Source organism: Adiantum capillus-veneris, chromosome 21 (genome assembly GCF_014529385.1).
Source record: "Adiantum capillus-veneris isolate H3 chromosome 21, ASM1452938v2, whole genome shotgun sequence".
Lineage (NCBI taxonomy): Eukaryota > Viridiplantae > Streptophyta > Polypodiopsida > Polypodiales > Pteridaceae > Adiantum > Adiantum capillus-veneris.
The window spans coordinates 149,793,749-149,815,917 of NC_140951.1; the positions used below are offsets into that span (position 1 = coordinate 149,793,749).

Here is a 22,169-nt window from a genome sequence, read left to right on the forward strand (position 1 = left end):
TTATATAGTCTCTGTTAATGATGCCCCCATGGTGCACATGAGTGTATTCAATGGGTCGTGGTCCTCATTCTTGCTGTGCTGATGTTATTTTTATTAGATGGTTAGAGAAACTTATTGATACATTGGTCAAAGATTGTCTACCATAACGGAGAATCAATTGTATAATTGGTATTACATACTGGGTACAAAAAAAAAGCTAAAATTTTCCACTTTGGAGGGAAGGATCGTGTTAAATGCTGCAACAATGCAAGGCTACATAGTAGTTTTGCTAAATGTCATAGATAATAGACGCAAAGCGTCAAAAAATGATGTTGCAAGGTTCAAAACGACAAGACAAAAATCAAGAGAGCTAGCTTGCACCTTTGTATAAGTAAATGAATAATGGTACTTGCCAATTTAATGAGGGCAAATTGAAGTTGGTGAAGGCTGTGACGACAACATAGGCAGAGCATGAGAAGTACATACAAAAAATGGGAAAGTACGTGAAGTGGGGGGATTTTTCGTCCGCCGATTGGCACTCTTTGTGGGTCACGTGAGCGATGTCTCATACATTGGGATTGTGGGCTTTGGTAGCCCATGAGAGCTTTGAGTAGAGGCTAAACTAGGGTCTCCATTTTGCCTCCTTGGTAGAATTAACAGTCCATATCAGTTTATACAATCCAAAAAGAAAATTTGAAAAATTGAGCTAATTTTTAATTTTTTACGCTCAAAATCTATGTGGGATTCTCTCAACTGGCATTTTTGGTTTTCACAGCGGCACGATTGTAAGCTGAGACACACTTTTCCAGAACACTGATCACTATCACTAGAGGTCGATCCCTAGGGTCTCAGATTTTAATAAATTAGATTATTCTTCATTGCAGGTAGCACTTATTCAATTTCGAGAGGGGAGGAGTCTATGGCTGGGCGTCTCCTTCTTGACCTGCCGTCTAAGGGATATTTCTCGTCAGCTACGAATGCTGCCATCTCAGCACCGGTATGGATCGAAGAACTTGATTGTTTATTATGTGGAGAGAGAGAGAGAGAGAGAGAGAGAGAGAGAGAGAGAGACACTCATGCTAAGATAGATGTTTAGAGTCCTCTTAAACAAACACTTAAGACATCTAGTGTATTATGTGGTACCTTGGTTTAGTTTACCCATGGCTGCTTATGAATACAAGGATGAGTTAGCTGCAAGATATTTAGAGTTTACATCTTCACCTTGCTACTTATTTAATCGGTTGCCCAATAAAAGCAAGCCTTTTGCTTTGTTTTTTGATGGGGAGGGGGCACCCTATGGAAAACAGGGCAGAAATGGCTCAAGAGGAAGCGTGAAAGGCTCATTTGTACCAGAAGGGTTGATATCTGAGCATTGCACTATGATTAACAAAGATGTAGTACTCGGACAAATGATTATGTTTGCCAATTTGATGCATGAAGCCACTCATCACTTTTAGAAACATTTATGAACATTGGTAATAATCAGCTGGCAGTAGTTGCATAGAGCATTGGAGTTTGTAGCACGATTAGATTGGCAACTAATTTACAGCACTACCAAAGACTTGAAGATGAGAGATAGCAGGTTTATGACATGTAAATACCTCCTCTAAAGTGATGCCGTTTACCGCTTTTGTGAGAGAGCGGTTGAGAAGTTTAATCGATGAAGACACACCATCCCAGAAAGAGTGAGGGGAGAGAGGCATGATGCAAGTGCCCTCTCCTCGACTCTTGTGTTCTTCCTCTACACAACACAATTCTGCGGAGGGGTGTAAACGAGAGAGGTTTGCCTTTGAATGCCCTTAGAAGAATGAAATGAATGAAAAGGGTTTAAAACTTGGTAGAAATGATCAATGAAAAGCATATATATGCTTCTTAAATTGACGAGCAATCGTGGAAAGGAAAAGGCATTGTGAGGATATAGATGGGACCATATGTGTGATGGCTCGAGCCTCCATGTACTCTCTATAAGCCGACGGGATTGTGTGTGGCTTCTATATGACAGACCACACTCTTGAGACATGCACCGCTCACAAGAAACCATGTAAAAATAGACCAATTTCTATAGTTGTATGGTGTCGACTTTTGAGCATGAGAGAGGGTTAGGAGATCGAGTGTACGAAAGAGTGGATTGAATGAACTCGCGGCATAGAGAAAGTAATAGTGAAATAAGCACCACCGAGAGAACTGTATGAGTGAGAGAAACTTGAAGCACGTGTTGGATGCTGGAAAAATTGTCACTGGAGCCAAAAAGAGAGATAGACGTGGCCATGGGGTTAGTACTATCAAAAGTACCATATAGTGTAGGATGTACGCCAAGAGGAGTAGCGTTGTCGCCACTCATGAAGGTAGGAGTACTTGTCGACGTACCAAAGATAGTCTCTCATATGTGAGAGCCTTCGAAGAATGGAGAATTGGATGGAAGTCGAGTCTCTTCAACGTCACGAGTCAAAAGAGGTGGAGGTTGAGTGCCGTCCTCTTTCGTGGTTGTACCATCTGTTGGATTGAACGAGGTATCGTTTGCTGCTGAGCTTTGCCTTTAGGTTTTTAATCTTTTCCAGACATGAAAGACACCGGAAGCAGACACCAAGAGGATAGAGAATTCAGTCAAAACACTGAAAAAGGGTTGAAAATTGGAGTATACCTCTATTAGAGAGCCAACGATGATAGATTCAACGAGATCTATTGCCTTCTAGAGTCCAAAAAACTCCTCAAATGCTTGCTTGTGGAGTCAAAGAACTGGTAGCAGTGAAGATGGGAGTGCGCCGGATGGGAGTGGCTTCTAGCTGTAGGCAATAGTTTTTAGTCAGGCTTCCTTGTAAGGTGGTTAATAGAGAATGCAATTAGACTTTGTAGATATGTGAGACAGATAATGGACAAATGTATGTAGAATTCTTGGGTGGATTTTAATATAGTATCATGGAACCCATGGATTGCATATGTCTAGCTCGAGGGTGATGCATTGGGATTTCACATTGCCGTGGTTGCATTGGATGATTGTTGCTTGGTATGCAAGGTGGTTGGATATAGGTTGTTTGCTAGACAACCATTGGCTTGGATGATTGGTGCTTGCTCCCTGTCTTTCTTGCCACATTTGATGCATGTTTCACAAGCAAATTTTGTCCGGGATTAGCGTCTTGAGAGAATATTTCACATTCTATGATGCAATGTCACAAATCAGCCCTAGAAGTGAGGTGCATAACTGTCACGCGCACATGGTCTCTGTGCCACGTGGACATACTTCATCGACTTCCAGAGCATCTTATTACACTACGGTGGGCATCTGGCATGACGAGCATGTAGTTCTAGGTTAGAGGAATCCGACGTGCAAGACAGCGTGTCGATCGGATTCCCAAGTGGACGGATGTGCGACAGTTGCACCCAGATTTGGACCCCCCTTGATCCTATTTTTAATAAATCATTTTGATGATTTATTTGTTGGAATTGGTGGACGGTTTGCCCGACCCAGATAATAACAAATACTTAAGCAGCAAGAGCCTGGCCTTTTGAGGCAAGTGAAGAAGCGCAAGTGGGAAATATCAGCCGGTGTTTTCCAGATCTGCAGCCATCGCCATCGCCATCAGCCAAGCTGCAATCAGCCAACGTTTTTCCCTCCACTCAGCCCTGGCGATTTGGACAGCAGCCAACAGCTAGCGTTTTCTGCTTTTCAGCCCTAGCGCCAGTGCAACCAGCAGATCAGTTCAGCATTTTCAGAATTCAGCCCGCTTCCTTGCGACGGATTGGCTTGGATCTGCAATCCGCGTGTTTCCCGTTGCAGTCCGGTACTTCGACAGCCCATCGAGCCTCCCCTTGGCCATTCTTTCACCGGCATAGAGTGCTCCATTGCTGTCCATCATTGACCTCGTCGAGATCTGCGTTTTCAACCCATCATACTTCTCACGTCGCGAGTGCAAATCAGCCCGTGTTGGTCATCTGCAATTCCCACATCGAAAAGGATCCAAGGTGCATCAAATCAGCCCCAGAGGTGCCTCTTCCCGAGTAGTTATCGCGGTGATTTGTGATCGTCAAGTCAGTAGAGTCTGCATTGAGGTATTGCATTGTGTATACATTCCATTTCAGCAATCTAAAGCAAATACCACATCGGTAACGGTGTGGGGGGCCCTTGAGAGGGTTGGTTGGGACCCCATCGGGTGTCGCTCTTCTCTTCTCTCTCTCTCTCTCTGTCTCTCTGTCTCTCTCTCTCTCCCTCTACACATCTCTATTGCATTCTCTCAGCCCCTTTGTTCAGGGGAACATAAAAGGAACATTTCTTGAAGCACAAAGCATTCACTAACGCAAGGAAAGAAGGAAAGGATTTTGTGGAAGTGTAAAACTAGATCTTCACCATTTCAATTCCGTTGCACCTGATGTCACGAGGACGTGGCAGTTATTAACCATGTCACAAGGATGTGGCTACTGCTAACCTTGGTTGTTGGTTTCTTTCCAATGGGGTTTATTTTATTTGTTTTGAGACCCTCTTTTTGAAGTAGCAAACGGTCGGACATTGTATGGCCAATGTGAACGGTACATTCACCCGCAGACGGGAAGTGGTCGGCACTGGAATTCGTATGGTAAGAGGATGTCTAGGCTCAGAGCAAGATCATATAGGTCCCCCCGTCGTACTTAGTAAGTTGGTGGATACTAGGAAGTGAACTCAATAAAGGCCTAAAGTCAAGGTGTGACTACCAACTGAAAGTATCCGATAGTTGGGCCACATTGCATTTTTGGATGCGGTCCCAATGAGGATAGATGGTCAGAAGACCAGTGGGAGCCCAACGGAAGCATCTCCTAAAATTTAGGGAACTGCTATTTTGGGCTGTGAAATGTGTTCTCGTCATTACCTCCGGTATGACTAGGGGAACATTTTATAACTCTGCCGCGAAGTCAACTGACGCGTCGGTTGGGATATTTTTAAGTGGCGAACCCGAAACGGGAAAATGCTTGTAAATGCGCCAAGTGGCACATTTCTGTGCACTTTCCAATGCAAGGAAGAAAGGGCGCTGAATTTTAAGCTGGGAGAGGCTCTTTTTGCAAACTGTCACAGGTTAAGAGCTATGGAGTGCTTCCTTTCCCTCTTATGTACAGTGCAGTGCCAGGAGTGATGCCTTGCACGCTACGCACTGCCCTCTCTCTCCCCTACGAGCAGTATGTTATGCCCCACTAGTGGGCTTTTCATTTGACCAATGTACAGTTATGTAGGTTCATGCGCGATTGCCGAGGCAAGAGCCTCTTGCACAGGTACTGGATTAGCTAGTGGCTAATCCCCCGCAGGTACAGGTGAATTCGGAGAGGTTTCACGCCATAAATCTCGTCCGATTCAAAGGGCAAGTAGCCCTACAGGTGCGGGAGCTCGAGGTCTTGCTATGGATGCGACCGGCACGCGAAACGGAGGCCAAAACAGGGAATTACAGCCTGCTGTGTATTTTTGCAGGTTTAGGGTTTCGGCCCTAAACGGACCCTAATACCCCTAGGAGGTTTGGGGACGCAAGGGGACCGCTGTACAGGTGAACTGGTGCATTTTCGGGGCAGAAAACAGAGAATTCAGCGTGCTGCAGATTCTCGCCAGGTTTTGCAAAGTGTCCGTATGCGTCGGGAAAGTGGCCTATTGCGTGGGGATATTGACTGTGAAGCGTCCTAGTACAGTTATGTTGCCGAAATCGGGCCAGGACAGGTGTTTCTTAGCCTAGATTGTGCGGGGCAGCTTGTGGGAGATCACAGGTTTTATTCCCTTTGATAAAGAATAAAGAAATACCGAAAGGGGCGCCAATTTTGGGGCCTACAGGTTGTCGGTGTCTGCTCGGAGCATTCTAGCTTCCGAGCCGTGTGTGTGATTAAGTGTTAATTCCCGCTACAGGTCTCCTTTGCGAAGTGCTCTGTGTGTGTGTGTCTAAAGTAAAGAATTACGGGTGAAAGCCAACGCCTACCGCCCTACGGGCCGGTTTCACTTGACATTGGTATCAGAGCTTTGAAGATTTTGCACTAATTCGCTAATCCCCAAATTTTTTTTTTTTCTCTCTTGTGTTTTTGGTTGTGTTGGCAGCCCTTCGGTGTATACTCCTCCCACTGTCACGCAACATCCAACCCTATGTGTCCGTGGACAAGCTACAGCATGACCAGGGTTCAGTTCAGTCTAGAATAGGAAGTGATCTGGCACTTTTGTGAGTCTGTTCGCAGACCGTGCATGCCCAGACACTTAGATTAGATGCATATCCTCCGGTTGCACACAACATGATCATCAGCATTCCTATCAGAATCCATCAGGGGAATTTTTTAGTGCATTAAACCTATTTTCCCTATTTTTGACATTTTTCACTTATTTATTAAGTGACTTTTGTTGGGAACTAGGTAGGGTAGTTTTGCTAAGATAATATATAAGCAAACCAGAGTTAGCACTTTCTGGCAGAGGAGGCAACAGAGCATTGCTCAACAGGCCAATTCTCAAGCAAGAACAAGAACCACCCCTCAGCCTGGCGTTTTTCCCTCACATCAGGCCACTGTTTTCAGCCCCCTTGAACTAGCGTTTTTCAGCATTGGTGCATAGCGTTTTCAGCCAGAAATTTCAGCAAGAAAGAACCTCTGCATTAGCGTTTTGCAGCCACCAGGTGCATTGGTGTTTTCTGCAATAGTATCACAGCAGTTTGACAGCGTTTTCAGCAGCGTTTTGACAGCAGCTTGGCAGCGTTTTCAGCAGTATCATGTCAGCGTTTTGCATCAGCAAATCCAGCGGTTGAAACCTACCAGATCCAGTGTTTTCAAGCCATAAGAAAACTTTCAGTCATAGGAAGCAGCTTTTCTGCAGCCACCAAGTTAGCAGATCAGCCCCTGACTTGGTGCAACAGTTACCGACTCGAAGCACTCAGTTTTCAGCCCTAGTATCGTCCTCATCTTCCACACCGTCAACCTTGACATAGCCCCATTAGATTTGCATCAGCATCTTGTACCAGATTGTGCAATCAATAGTAGACCACTCTCGCCATCGAGAGTGGGGCCCTTGGAGGAGGGTTTGACAACTTCCCGGTGTCGTATTCTCCTCTCTCTATTTTTCAGTCTCATGCACCTTCACGCACAGTGTCCATTCACTTTGTTTGTGTCCATTGCACTCTCTCATTAAAGAACGGAAGGCTCTCCCTTCCATAAGTAAAATGAACCTTGAGCACAATTGGATCACTCATCTTGAGCAAAGTTCAACATTCACTTCCGCTGCACCTTACACCCACTCTTGGAACAGCAGGCTTGCCATTGCGGGTAGAGCCATGCGCCTTGAGCGTTAAAAAATAGCAACCAATTGTATACCGGTTGTTGCATGCGGGGTGCGCCGACGAGGGGGTAGTTAGTCTTCCGAAGATTACTCTGCGACCTTCCTTGAACCAAGAGGCGAATTCCTTGCATGGTCAAGACTCGTAGCGGTATGGATACCTCCACCAATTAAGAAGGCGAGCAAGTGCCACCTATGGATCCTCCAAGCCCTCCCCCAAGCCGTCCTCCTTTGCCACCAAATCCCATGGATGCTATGATGCGGATGATGATGGAGATGATGATGCGGCAAGAGGAGGCACGTTATGTCGAGCGTGAGGAGCGCTGATTGGCGGCTGAAGCCGAGGCTTGTATACGGGAACGCAAGGCAGACGCCGAGGCTCGAAGGCGAGAAAGGCAAACCATGCGTGATCTCATCACCACCTTGGTGGTGCGCTCCGATACCTCTTCTTCGGAGCACGATTATGAAAAGCTTGCCAAGACCATTGCGGAGGCAACCATTGCTACACGGACGACCAATGATCCAATTCCCGAGAAGATCACGTTTAGTAAGTATGACAGTAAGATGGATGCTATTGTCATTTACTCTTGGTTGTGTCAATTTACATCCTATTTTGCGGTTGTGAAAAGTTCTGAAAATAATAAGGTTCTCTTGGCTTCCATGCATCTCACGGGTGATGCCATCACTTGGAAGGATGAATGGATGGAGAAGCAAGAGTCGTCCCATACGGCTGTGGTAGAGCAAGAAGCTAAGGAGGAGGAGACTTTCGAAGAGGATGAACTCATAAAATGTTATGGACATGTTAATGGTCAAAGGGTCATTGTGTTGTTTGATTTTGGAACTTCTCACGATGTCATAAGTGAATTTCTTGTGAAACGTGCACGTCTTCAGACAGACCCGATCCCCACTATCCCGGTGCAAGGTTTCTCTGAAGGCATGGATGCTTCGATTTTTCAAAAATGTGATGATGTCAAGTTGATCATTCAACAAACTCAATTTACTCGTCGTTTTGTCGTCTCTAAACTTTGAGGATGTGATATCATTTTGGGCATTAAGTGGTTTTGCATGTTCAAACCCATTATCGATTGGGAGAAGCTCAGGTTTCTCATTAACAATCGAGGCGAGAGCGGTATACCCTCTCTCTCTCTCATCTCTCATGTCCAGGCAAATAGAGAGCTACGTCGAGGAGCCCAAGCGGCGGTCATCTATGTCATCCCCACATCAAGGAACTTGGGTATTGCTTACAGGTATAGTGAAAGTTTTGTTAAGGTCAATTCGGTGTTTTCCCATGATCATCATTCCATCGACCTATGGACATTGTCTCCGACCAATTGCATGACGAGGAACATGTAGGTAAAATTTTTTTTCCATCGGATAAAGAGAAGCTAAAACTAGGTGATTTCTCATTTAGAAGGCTTCGCCCTCCCAAGGTACGGTCTTATGGTTTACCAGTTCTCTTTGTTCGTAAAAAATCAAACTCATTTCAGTTTTGTGTGGATTTCAAGGTACTCAAGTCAAGGATGGTCAAATTCCGGAAGCCGAGACCTCACATGGCGGTTCCTTTGGAGCCTCCACAGGAGGCACAACGAGTTTCCAAAGTGGACTTGTCGAGTTGCCGCCACAAGGGTGGACTTCCAAGGCGCAATCCAAAAGAAGAACCATCGGAGATCATTGTTCCAGTTAAAGTCACCAAGTCGAAGTGTTTTCGAATGCTTCCATTTCAGTTTGGCAATACTACAGAAGCAAAGCAACATTTTCTCAAATTCAAGGATCGAGGGACACATGAAGATGCTTGGGTGGAACGAAGGCGTTTTCATCCACTATCCAGATCTGCTAGCCTCATACAAGGAGGCCGTGCAGATCGGTACCCGTACCTCACCTTAAGCAGGTGGGGATATCATGTGCACATGGCTCTGTGTGCCAAGTGCACATACTTCATCGACTTCCAAAGCCAATTTTCCCCTTCTTCCTAGATATGGATGTCTAGTATCCTAGGAGGATTAGTACTGGCAATTTTATGAGCTTGTTCGCAGGAGCTGCATGTCCGGACAAGTCCATTAGATTAGGTTTTCTAGTTTGGAACCCTCTTGCATAAATGGTTTGTATACGCGTTTTGACAGATGTTATTACACTACGGTGAGCATCTGGCATGACGAGCATGTAGTTCTAGGTTAGAGGAATCCGATGTGCTAGACCGCGCGTCGATCGGATTCCCAGGTGGGCGGATGTGCGACAATTGCACCTAGATTTGGACCCCCCTGACCTGTTTTCAATAAATCATTTTGATGATTTATTTGTTGGAATTGGTGGACGGTTTGCTTGACCCAGATGGCATATAATAACCAATACTTAAGCAGCAAGAGCCTGGCCTTTCGAGGCAAGTGAAGAAGCGCAAGTGGGAGAAATTAGCTGGTGTTTTCCAGATCTGCAGCCATCGCCATCAGCCAAGCTGCAATCAGCCAGCGTTTTTCCCTCCACTCAGCCCTGGCATTTTGGACAGCAGCCAATAGCTAGCGTTTTCTTCTGCTTTTCAGCCCTAGCGCCAGTGCAGCCAGCAGATCAGTCCAGCGTTCCAGAATTCAGCCCGCTTCCTCCCGACGGATCAGCTTGGATCTGTACTCTGCGTGTTTTCCGCTGCGGTCCGGTACTTAGGCAGCCCTTCGAGCCTCCCCTCGGCCATTCTCTCGCCCGCAACGAGTGCTCCATTGCTGTCCATCATCGACCTCGTTGAGGTCTGCGTTTTCAGCCCATCATACTTCTCACATCGCGAGTGCAAATCAGCTCGTGGTGGTCATCCGCAATCCCCACATCGAGAAGGATCCAAGGTGCATCAAATCAGCCCCAAAGGTGCCTCTTCCCGAGTAGTTACCGCGATGATTTGTGGTCGTCAAGTCAGTAGAGTCTGCATTGAGGTATTGCCTTTCTTCCTCTTGTTCTTTCTGTGCCTTTTTAGGGCACTTCGCGGAGGTGTGCCCATGTTCCCGGCATCCAAAACACTTCCCTTCTTTGATGTAGTTGGCGCTCTCCCGAAGAGTGAGCTAGGTCGTGCATCCTTATCTTTCTTTTCTTAGGGGCTCTTCTTCTTTCTACTTTCATTATTAGAAGTCTGTTCGGTTCTCTGCGTCATGATCTCATCTTTGGTGTAAGTCAGATTGCCTGAATGTATGGCAAAGCCCCGTTTCGTGTGACTCATCAATTCTTGAATAGAAGCTGACTTTTGTTCTAAGCAGTTGTAACAAATTGCTGACGTGGCAAAACCCTAAAGAATGGAGCCAACTTACATATGCCGGCCGAGGGGCCTAAACCCTAAGAAGAACAAGTAGCAGAAGAAGAAGAAGTCCTACCAACTTATGGGGACCCTGTTCGATGAGGCCCCAGTGACATAAAGGGATTAAAATAAAGCAGGACCCGCACGCACGCAAAAACTGATGAGGTGGCAGATTTTTGAAAATTGCGTTGGCATGATGACGTGACAGGTTGTACGGATTTCCGCGTTTTGCGCTGACTGATGATGTGGTAGGTTGTACGGATTTTCGTAAATTACGCTTGCAACTTTTGGCATTGCTTTTTGGACCAGAAGCTTTTGAGTTTTAAAGGCTTTTTTATTGTAACTGCTTTTGAGGCCAAGGGCCTTTAAATATGAGGCTAGGGCTCATTCTTTGGCATGCTTCCTGGAGTCTGGAGTACCTACCGGCTTGTACTTTGATGATGCAATATAAAGAAATACTGAAAGGGGCGCCAAGGTTTGGGGCCAATACACTTTGGGGTGGAATTCCGCCACTCAGTGTCTCGTGTCGTCTCTCTCTCTCTCTCTTGCAGTTCAGTTGTTATTGAAGTGCTAAAACTTAAAAGTCTGTTCAGTCTGTTCTTTTCTATTGGCACGTGGTGCCCATCTTGTGACATTGGTATGAGAGCATCAGGCGTGTGCTTTTCTGAAAGCATACCGGTCCTACAAAAGAGCGGACAAAGCTATTGGAATTTTTATTCGAGGTATCTTCGCCCTCCAACCCGGATTTATTAGCCACTCTCACCCTTACTTCATCACGCATCGGGCGCGCTCCCGTCTTCACCACTCATGTCTTACAGGGCATAAGCCAATTAAGTTCACTTGCAAGAGAAGGATCCAGATCTATTTCAAGTCACTGTTTTTCTCAGAAGCAGTGCCATGCAGATGTTGATGTCTAGAGCTACCAAGCAGCATACTCCAAGTACTTGGCAAGCTTTCAAGAAAATTTTTTGCCTGAAGTTATATGGTTTCTGACATCTTCCTTCGCAGTGCAACTTCTGGCAGAGTGGAGTATCTTGAAATACTTGCCAACCCTAGCAGATTATAACTTGAAATCTCTCGATATCTCTTAGTAGCACGAGCAGATGACCTCGGAGGTCCAGTGCGATTGCTATCTTGGGACTACCATTGTCGTCAAAGAAACATTGTTTGTCCAAGAGCTGATGGACCATGCTGTGCTCGGCTACGACCTTACGGAATGAACCTAACCCTAATTTTTTGGTGCAGGTTCCAGGATGGAAAGTTAGTCGACTTTTCTAGCTCGACTGTCGAGATTGCTTTTTAAGTTTGAAATCTGTTTGAGAACTTATTTGGTGATCCTGTTTGGAATTTGTTTGAAATGGATGGTATTTGTTTTGAACCTGTCTTGGTGCCGATTTGAATTGTTTGACTTTGGTTTTAATACCGGTTTCAATGATCGGTGATTTTACTCCCGGGTGGAGTAGTGAGAAAAGATGTTTGAGAATGCATCCTCATGGCCCGGACCCTTGTGGTTATTTGCGGGGGGAGTATTGAATGATTGAAAAGTGTTGTTTTTACTCATGGCTCGGATCCTTGTGGTTATTTGCGGGGGGAGTATTGAATGATTGAAAAGTGTTGTTTTTACTCATGGTCCGGACCCTTGTGGTTATTTACGGGGGAGTATTGTTGTTATTACTCATGGCCCGGACCTGCATGGTTATTTACCAGGGGAGTATTAAGAAGTCTTGAGCAGTGGTTACTCTCAGCACCTCCAAACGAGCAGGCTGCGGTTTGGGGGGCCGTTTGGTTGTAAAAGGCCTCTATATCTCATGGCCCGGACCTTTTTAGGTTATTTGCGGGAGGAGTGAGGAGGGAGTCGTTGAATAGCTCATGGCTCGGACCTGGATGTTTATTTGCGGGGGGAGTGTTCATCGATAGCTTTATGTTTCTATGTCTTGTAACATGCACATGTAAGCATTTGTGTGCATTGTGATGTGTCAATTAGTGAAAATTCCTAATTGGATGAGATTGCCTGGGCATGTAATTTTAGTGCATCAAGACACCCGTGGAAGATCAGTACGGTCTGGGTGTGATGGCTACTTTTACTACGCCGAAATATCAAGAGTTCCGATCGGGAAGACAGGAGAAGCTAACTCCTTGATCAAAACAGCCAAAAGGAGAAGCTAACTTCTTGATCAAAACAATCGGAAGGAGAAGCTAACTCCTTCATCAAAAGAGCAGAAAGGAGAAGCTAACTCCTTAATAAAAAGAGCAAACTGATTGTCCCTCGGAATGACCCTCGGAATTTTTTTGAGTCATCTGAAGGTGGTTCCAAGCAGCTCGTATATTGCGTTCATACTCTTGCGTCAACCAAGAAGAAATAAAAAGCTTCTTAAATTTCAGCCATTTAACTGGCGTAGTCTTGTTAAAAGAAGCGTGGACCACCAAGTTCGAGCATGAGCATTCCCCTGAAAATAAGAGGCAGCTCTCCGAATCTTGGAGTGCTCTGAGTAGCGTCCTCCCGCGAAAGCGATGTCAAACTACTGTATAAAAGACAAAGCCGTCGAAGCATCTTTGTATCCTGAAAAAGTGTCAAATTTGATCGACTGTCCACCTTCCTTAAACTCTCGGACTTTCTTGCTTTTATCTTCCAGAAAGTCATACTCGTTGGCTTTATAAAAATTCTTCTTGTTCGCCTAAAATTTTCCGTCATCGGAGTCTGAGCTGTCTGTAGACGAGTCCTCAGTAGAACTGTCACTCACTGGGCGAGATTTAGACTTCTTTGCTTTTTTCTTGCCCTTTCCGAAGCGTTGTTTCTTGCTTCGCTTTTTACCTTTTTTGTCTTCTTCGCTCGAATCTGAAGAGCTAGAAGAACTGTCAGAGGAAGAAGAAGAAGAACTGGGTACTTCTTCAAATCGAACACGCTTCTTCTGTTTCTTTGCTTTGTCAAATGTCGACTGACGACCCAAATATCCTAGGAAGTTAGTGCCTTTCTTCTGCTTTTTGCCGTGCTTTTTGGCTTTCTTTTGCTCGTCAAAAAGGTGAGCATTCCGTGCATCAACCACCTCTTCTAATTCCTTCTTTGAATATTGCTTGTGATCAGAAGGTTTCTTGAGAGCGGGTTTCGGGGGTGGTGGTGTGGTTTTCTGCCACACTGCGCATGCACTTCCTAAAAAGAAGTCTCGCTTATATATTTTGCCAATTTTGGGTCCTTCACAAAACTGAGCATCATCTTTGTTGCATCGCCAGTCAATTGACGACGCTTCATCTCTTGTTGCTCCGCCTGAGTAGGCCGAGGCGGGCCATACTCTCTGTCGGAATCTTCGTGCATCTCCGGATGCAGAGGGAGTCGACTGATCCTTGCGTGAAGTGCCGCGGAAAAAAAAAATTGGGGATCGGATTTCCCGTAGAAGGAAATCGGCCGTGCTCTGATACCACTGTAACAAACTTGGACACTCCAAGTCAAGAATCAATCACAACAGCACCAAATAACCACTTCAAAACAGTTCACAGTTCACAATAGATTTGCATTGGCCCGGGCGGAGTTTCGTGCTTAGAGATTTTGGCCCCAAAGACTGGCGCCTCTTTCGGTATTTCTTTATGTATTAATCAATGTCCAAAGTACAAGAGAGCGGTTAGGGTTTCACTCTCAGACTGTGCGTCCAGATGCTCTGCAGAGTGTGTCCAAACCGCTTATTTAAAGTTTACAAGGGTTTCCAAAAGCAGAGCCCCAAAAGCTTCAGATCAAAAAGCCTAAAAGCAAAGACTCCTTTTTCTCTTTATCAAACTCACTTGAGTTTTTAAAAATAAAGCAAAGTCTTTCTCTCTCTTCTCAAATTGCGTAGGAAAAGCAATTGCCAGCGCAATTTTTGGATTTTCAGCCTGTTGCTAGGGTTAGGGATAGGGTTTAGGACAGTTTTTAGGGTTAGGGTTAGGGTAAGGGTTTCTGATAGATTGTAGGCTTTGCAGGTTTTATGGTTAGGGTTTGCAGAATTAGGGTTTTCAGTAGCTCGTGTCACGAGGACGTGGCAGTTATTAACCATGTCACAGAGATGTGGCAACTGCTAACCTTGGTTGTTGGTTTCTTTCCAATGGGGTTTATTTTATTTATTTTGAGACCCTCTTTTTGAAGTAGCAAACGGTCGGACATTGTATGGCCAATGTGAACGGTAGATTCACCCGCAGACGGGAAGTGGTCGGCACTGGAATTCGTATGGTAAGAGGATGTCTAGGCTCAGAGCAAGATCATATAGGTCCCCCCGTCGCACTTAGCAAGTTGGTGGATACTAGGAAGTGAACTCAATTAAGGCATAAAGTCAAGGTGGGACTACCAACAAAAAGTATCCGACAGTTGGGCCACATTGCATTTTTGGATGCGGTCCCAATGAGGATAGATGGTCAGAAGACCAGTGGGAGCCCAACGGAAGCATCTCCTAAAATTTAGGGAACTGCTATTTTGGGCCACGAAATGTGTTCGCGTCATTACCTTCGGTATGACTAGGGGAACACTTTACAACTCTACCGCGAAGTCAACTGACGCACCAGTTGAGATATTTTTAGCAAGGAAAGCCCAAACTCGGAAACTGGGCGACGTGTCAGCTTGTGAGCGATTCTGCCACTCTGGGAGGCAAAAACGAGCTGCATATCAACAAAGGGGGCGCCATTTTCAGCCACAGGCGGATTGCAACAGGTACAGAAGCTATGGAATGCTTACCTTGCCCTCTATGCACAGTATGGTGACGGGAGTGATGCCCCGCACGCTACATACTGCTCTCTTTCTCCCCTACGTGCAGTTATGTGATGCCCCACAAGAGGGCTACTCATTTGACTGATGTACAGTTGTGTGGGTTCATGCTTTTGTGCTGAGGCAAGAGCCTCCTTGAGCAGGAACAGGGGTAGCTAACTGCTGCTCCAAAGCAGGCACTGGTGAGGGTCATAACCTCACCGTACAGCTGCAAAATCAGCGCTGTGTATGCGCTGTAATTTGACTGTTTTTCAGCCATACGGACGCCAGGATCATTGGGAATCGTGCCCCACTGGCAAAGGACAGTTAGGGGATTGTTTGGGGCTGAAAACAGGGCAAAAACCAGTAAATACAGCGTGCTGAATTTACTGTTTTTGGACAGGAATCAGAGGGTATACGACAGTGCAAGCGAGTTCCAGTAGGGGAATTGGTTTCGCGCAAGTTTTGGGACTGTTATGCTGCCGAAATTTGGCCAAATCAAATGGTATCTAGGTGGATACACGTGAAGGATTCCCAGGACCTTACCTTGTAATTTACCCTCCTAAAGAATAAAGAAATACCGAAAGGGGCGCCAATTTTGGGGCCTACAGGTTGTCGGCGTCTGCTCGGAGCATTCTAGCTTCCGAGCCGTGTGTGTATTCAAGTGTTAACTCCCGTCGCAGGTTCTCTTTGCAAAGTGCTCTGTGTGTGTGTTTAAAGTAAAGAATTTCGGGTGAAAGCCAACGCCTACCGCCCTACGGGCCGGTTACAGCTCGGCTCCCGGGCAAACACTTCATCACTTTGTGACATCCATGGGTATCTTGATGCACTAAAATTACATACCCAGGCAACCTCATCCAATTAGGAATATTTAAAAATTAGCACATCACAATGCAACACAAATGCTTACATATGCATGTTACAAGACACAACAAACAACGCCGTTGAGTACTCCCCCGAGACAAATGGTTTGCGGTACGAAGCTACTCAACGACTACCTCGCCACTCCCCCCGCAAATAACCTAAACAGGTCCGGGCCATAAGCTCAGAGGACTGTACAACCAAACGCTCCCCATACAGCAGTCTGCATCGCTTGGAGGTTCAAGCATACAACCAAACGCTCCCCAAGCATCGGCCTGCGTTGTTCGGAGGTTTTTCTAGCATACAACAGAACGCTCCCCAGGCATCGGCTTTGCGTTGTTCCGAGGTTCAAACAATACCAAAACAATATTTCTCACTTCTCCACCCGGGAGTAAAAATCACCAATCAATGAAACCAGTATTAAAACCAGAGTCAAACATTTCAATTCGGCACCAAAACAGGTTTAAAACAGATACCATCCATTTCAAACAAACTTCAAACAGGATCACCAAACAAGTTTTTAAACAGATTTCAAACTTAAAGAGCAATCTCGACATCGATCGAGCTCGAAAAGTCGACTGACTTTCCATCTTGAAACCTGCACAAAAAATTAGGGTTAGGTTCATTCCATAAGGTCGTAGCCGAGCACAGCATGGTCCATCAGCTCTTGGACAAACAGTGTTTTCGTTGGCGGCGATGGTAGTCCCAAGATAGCAATCGCACTGGATCTCCAAGGTCATCTGCTCGTGAAGAGACATCTACTGAGAGTTATAATCTGCTAGGGTTTCCATGGCAAGCATTTTAGGATACCCCACTCTGCCAAAAGTTGCACTCCGAAGGAAGATGTTAGAAACCATATAACTTCGGGCAAAATTTTCTTGAAAGCTTGCCAAGTCCTTGGAAGTGTGCGGCTTGGTAGCTATAGACAGCTGCATGGTACTGTCTCTGAGAAAAACAGCAGCTCGAAACAAATCTTGGATCCTTCTCTTGCAAGTGATCTTAATGGCTTATGCCCTGTAAGACATGAGCGGTGAAGACGGGAGCGCGCTCGATGCGCGATGAAGTAAGGGTGGGAGTGGCTAATAAGTCCAGGTTGGAGGGCGAAGATACCTCGAATAAATTCCAGAAGTCTCTGGTTTGCTTTGTTTGCTCTTTTGTGGGACCGATATGCTTTCAGAAAGCACACGCCTGATGCTCTGATACCATTGTCGCAAGACGGGCACCACGTGCCAATAGAAAAGAACAGACTGAACAGACTTTTAACACTTCAATAACAACTGAACTGAGAGAGAGACGACACGCGACACGGAGTGGCGGAATTCCACCCCAGAGAGTATTGGCCCCAAACCTTGGCGTCCCTTTCGGTATTTCTTTATATTGCATCAACTAAGTACAAGCTGGTACTCTAGACTTTGCACCTTCTCCAGGAAGCATGCCAAAGAATGAGCCCTAACCTCATATTTAAAGGCCCTTGGCCTAAAAAGCAAATACAGTGAAAAGCCTTCAAACTTAAAAGCATCTGGTCCAAAAGCAAAGCCAAAAAGCTGCAAGCGCAATTTATGGAAATCCGTATAGTCCTACCACGTCAGCACCGCCAGCGTGAAACGTTGAAATCCGTACAGTACTGCCACGTCATTAGCTAGCGTGATTTTTGGAAATCTGCCATGTCATCAGCTTGCTTCGCAAGTTCTTGTGTGTGTGTGAGTCCTGCTTTATTTCCTTTATGTCACTTGGGGCCCCATCGGATCTTCTTCTCTGCTACTTGTTCTTCTTAGGGTTTTAGGCCCCTCGGCCTGCATCTGTAAGTTGCTCCATTCTTTAGGCTTTGACACGTCAGCAGTTTGTGACAATGTCCCTCCAGGACAAGGCTTTATGACTGGGCAACTAGAGGATGATGCGTTCAGGACTCAATTAGTTGCCGCGGTAAATGTGTTTTCGCAACTGGTGCAGAACCCAAGGTTTATGGAGTTCTTGCAAGCGCCACCAGTGCCACAACAAAATAGGTAACCTACACCGCGAACAGAGCTTGGTGAGGCTCAAGCCCAAGTACTTCATGCGTCTCAGCAGGAGAGGGAACACTCGCATGTGGCGGAGTTAGGGGCTCCAAAACAGGTTCCTCCAGTCCTTGAACAGGTGGTTAGGACGCCTCTTCCACAGGCACCTCTCAGAGCCCACATGCTGTTTTGAATGGACAGGGAATTGGTTACTAGGCAATGCACCCAGTTTTTCCACCACCCACGGTACATCCTGGGTATTTTGGGGGTGGATCTGTGTTCCAGAGTATGGCTCGTTATACGCCTGGAAGTCAGCCGTACATGCCAGGAATAGTGTTTAGGGGTATGCAAGGCATGATGCCAAACTCCATGTATGGTAGCTGAAACCGGCCTGTTCAATCCAAAAAGGGCGGTAGACTTTACTTCAAACCTTGATTTAGCTTTCACCCATTATTAGTCATCTATTTTACCTGTACTACAGTGACACAAGAGAGGGGAATGGGATACAGATGCTAGAATGCACCTATATGAGAAGACCGACACCAGATTGGCCCCTAACTTAGGCGCCCCTTTCGGTATTTCTTTATTCTTCCAAAGAGGGAATAAACGCTGTGCATCCCTACAAGCTGCCCCGCACAAACTTGGCTGAATTTCAATTGTTCCGGCTTGATTTCGGCAGCATAACTGTACCAGGACCCTTCACAGTCAGTATTCCCACGCATTGACTGACTTTCCCGACGCATACGGGCACTTTGCAAAACTTGGCGAGAATCTGCAGCACGCTGAATTCTCTGTTTTCAGCCCTGAAAATGCGCCAGATCGCCTGTATAGCGGTCCCCTTGCGTCCCCGAACCTCCTGGGGGTATTAGGGTCCGTTTAGGGCCAAAACCCTAAACCTGCAAAAATACACAGCAGGCTGTAATTCACTGTTTCGGGCTCCGTTTCGCGTGCCGGTCGCATCCGTAGCAAGTCCTCGAGCTCCCGCACCTGTAGGGCTACTTGCCCTTTGAATCGGACGAGATTTCGAGCGTGAAACCTCTCCGAATCACCTGTACCTGCGGGGGGATTAGCCGCTAGCTAATCCAGTACCTGTGCAAGAGGCTCTTGCCTCGGCAATCGCGCATGAACCCACACAACTGTACATTGGTCAAATGAAGAGCCCACTAGAGGGGCATAACATACTGCCAAAGGGGAGAAGAGGGCAGTGCGTAGCGTGCAGGGCATCACTCCTGGCACCGCAATGTACATAGGAGGGAAAGCAAGCACTCCATAGCTCTTAACCTGTGACAAATTCTGAAAATCAGCCTCCTCTCTCATTTTAGGCGCCCCCTCTCAGGCCAGGAGTTGCAGAATGCTCACAGAGTGCCACATGGCACATTTTCCGACTTTGGGCATTCCCGGCTAAAAATATCTCAACTGGTGCGTCAGTTGACTTTGCAACAGAGCAAGAAAATGTTCCCTTTGTCATTCCAGAGGTAATGACGTCAACACATTTTTAGGTCCCAAAATAGCAGTTCCCTAAATTTTAGGAGATGCTGCCATTGTATCTTTCTAGGTTATCCGACCCTCTTTGTACACTGCGGCCACATCCAGAACTGAAATGTAGCCTCTGTAGCAAAGGATTCCACTTTGGCTAGTCAATGACCCCACTTAGCTAACCATAGTCCTTGTCCAACCTTAGTGCTCTCTTGCCCTCAGGCCTGGACTCCCTCTGAACAGTTCCACACTAGCTATGCAATGCAGGGCAGTTAGATTTCTTGAGGGGTGTTTCCGAAAAGTGAAAGTAAATAGATAATAAGAAAGAAATCAACAAAAAGGATAGATAGTAGTCACACGCTGGTGACATACCCCCTCTTGAAATCTCAAACGTCTTCGTTTGCATCTATGTCGTTCATGCTTACAGTCAACACTGATGTATTCAACACCTGTCGACACATGTACGACAGAGACATGCTCATTGTCAACCCTGGTGTATTCAACACCTCGTCGACTCATGTATTGCCTGCGTGTGAACCTTGTCGCAATGACATAGTGGTAGCTTCGCACTGTGCCATTGCTTTGAGTCACTAACTTTCCAATGACAAAATGGTAGCTGCACATTTTGCCACTGTCTTATAGCACACGTTGGATCCTGTAACACTTTCAAGCATACCCAAACTGACAGTTTAAGAATGCAGTTACACATGTACTCTTTAATAGAAGCAATTACTGTATTCTTGACAAACTGACAAGAAGTACTCACTTCTATAGCACTAACCAAACTTTTGGACATTCCATAAGAGCAATTGCCAAACTGACAATCTGTACAGCTCTAACATTCATGTAACAGGTATTTCATTTGAGCTCACTTTAAATACCATGTACATCATTTGTTTCAAAAGCCATTGTCACACTGACAATCCATGTAGCTCTGAAACTCAAGGGGTCAAGGTAGGTTGCAAACCGAAGGCTTCAAGGTAAAGTGATAACACAGTTGGTGACTCTGCAAGTTCACCTTCTTCCATCCACTTAGCATCCATTGGTAGATAGTTTCTGAACTTTACCAAGTAACGCCTAGCAACCTTGCCTTTCACTTTCCTTTCTTTGTGTGCCAAAATCTGTTCCGGGACCAAGATCTCGTCAAGTTCCTCGACTTCTGGCTGATCTTCAGCTGGCATATCTTCTGGCACATCACCCACATAGGGTCTGAGAAGACTCACATGAAACGCATTGTGAATCTTCCAACTGTCAGGCAATTTCAGCCTATATGCAACATCACTGATTATGTCGCACACTTGAAAAGGCCCATAGTAACGCATGTTGAGCTTTGGAAAGAGTCTTTCCTTGCCCTTCATCTTCTTTAACCTTGCCTTTTCAAAGCGTAAAAGCACCCAATCACCAAGTGAATATACCACTTCATGACGGTGACGATCAACTGCTTTCTTTTGCTTTGCCCGAGTCCTTTCTAAGGCCACTTTGACCTTCTTGTACATTTCATCCATGTCCTGAACATACTTATCTGCTTCAAATATCTTGTCCTTTGTATGCAGTATGGGAGGAACTTTCTTGCCACCTTCAACTATCTCAAAGGGTGCCTTGCCAGTTGATGAATGCACTGTATTATTGTATGCATACTCCACCAATGGCAAATACTGCTCCCACTTTCCTTTATGCTCTGACACATAGCACTTCAGCAGATCTAGGACAGTAGAATTTGCCTCTTCTAACTGCCCATCTGTTTGAGGATGAAATAACGAAGAGAATTTGAGCGTGGTGCCCATATTCTCAAACAAGCCTCTCCAGAACAAACTTGTCATGCGTGGATCACGGTCGCTAACAATCGACTGTGGCATGCCATGATACTTGAAAATATTGCTCATAAACAAGCGTGCCATCTGATCTGGCTTTATCTTCTTCCTGACAGGAATAAAATGAGCCTGTTTGCTGAATCTGCAAATAATGGTCCAAATACCATCGTTTCCTGTCTGCGTTCTCGGAAGATCAAAGATAAAATCCATAGCAATACTTTCCCATGGTTTGTCTGGAATAGGTAGTGGTTGCAATAACCCTGGTGCCTTTTGCCTGTCAAACTTGACCTTTTGGCATATTAGGCATTCTCGCACAAAGGCATCCATATCTCTTCTCAATGTAGGCCAGGAGAAGAATGTCTCAACCGCTTTAACTGTAGCATCGATACCACGATGTCCTGCTTACGGTGGGACATGACTCTCTTCCATAACTTTGCGTCGCAATGGCTTTGTGACACACAATCTGCCATGCATCATCATGAACCCGTCTTTAAGAAGATAGTGTTCATGACGTTGTCCTTGCATTATCTGCTCAAAGACCCTTGCAAAATCTTCATCATTTTCATATTGTTCTCTCATATCATCAAGTGCATGATGATAAGGAATTGACACAGCTGAAATTTGTGGCTTCCTTGACAAGGCATCAGCCACAACATTCTTCTTGCCTTCCACATGCACAATCTGAAAATGGAACATTGACAAGATATTTGCCCATCGCATATGCTTCTCAGATAACTTTGTTTGTGTCAAGAAGTATCGCAAGGTCTGATGATCCGTTTGGACAACAAAGTCTGCACCTAGCAGGTAGTGCTTCCAACTTAAGAGC

General features: G+C 45.7%; 1 protein-coding gene across 2 annotated transcripts in view; it reads left to right on the forward strand.

The window, feature by feature from the left end:
• Positions 1–757: 757 nt before the first annotated feature.
• LOC147431954 (SAP domain-containing protein) overlaps positions 758–22,169 on the forward strand; it is a 74,457-nt gene continuing 53,045 nt past the window's right edge. Inside the window, exon 1 of one of the 2 annotated variants that reach the window (XM_086494386.1) lies at positions 758–976. In XM_086494386.1, the coding sequence (XP_086350512.1) occupies positions 899–976 (78 nt within the window). In that variant the 5' untranslated portion in view covers positions 758–898. The remainder of the gene's footprint in view (positions 977–22,169) is intronic. The other variant, XM_086494387.1, reaches the window with a different exon arrangement.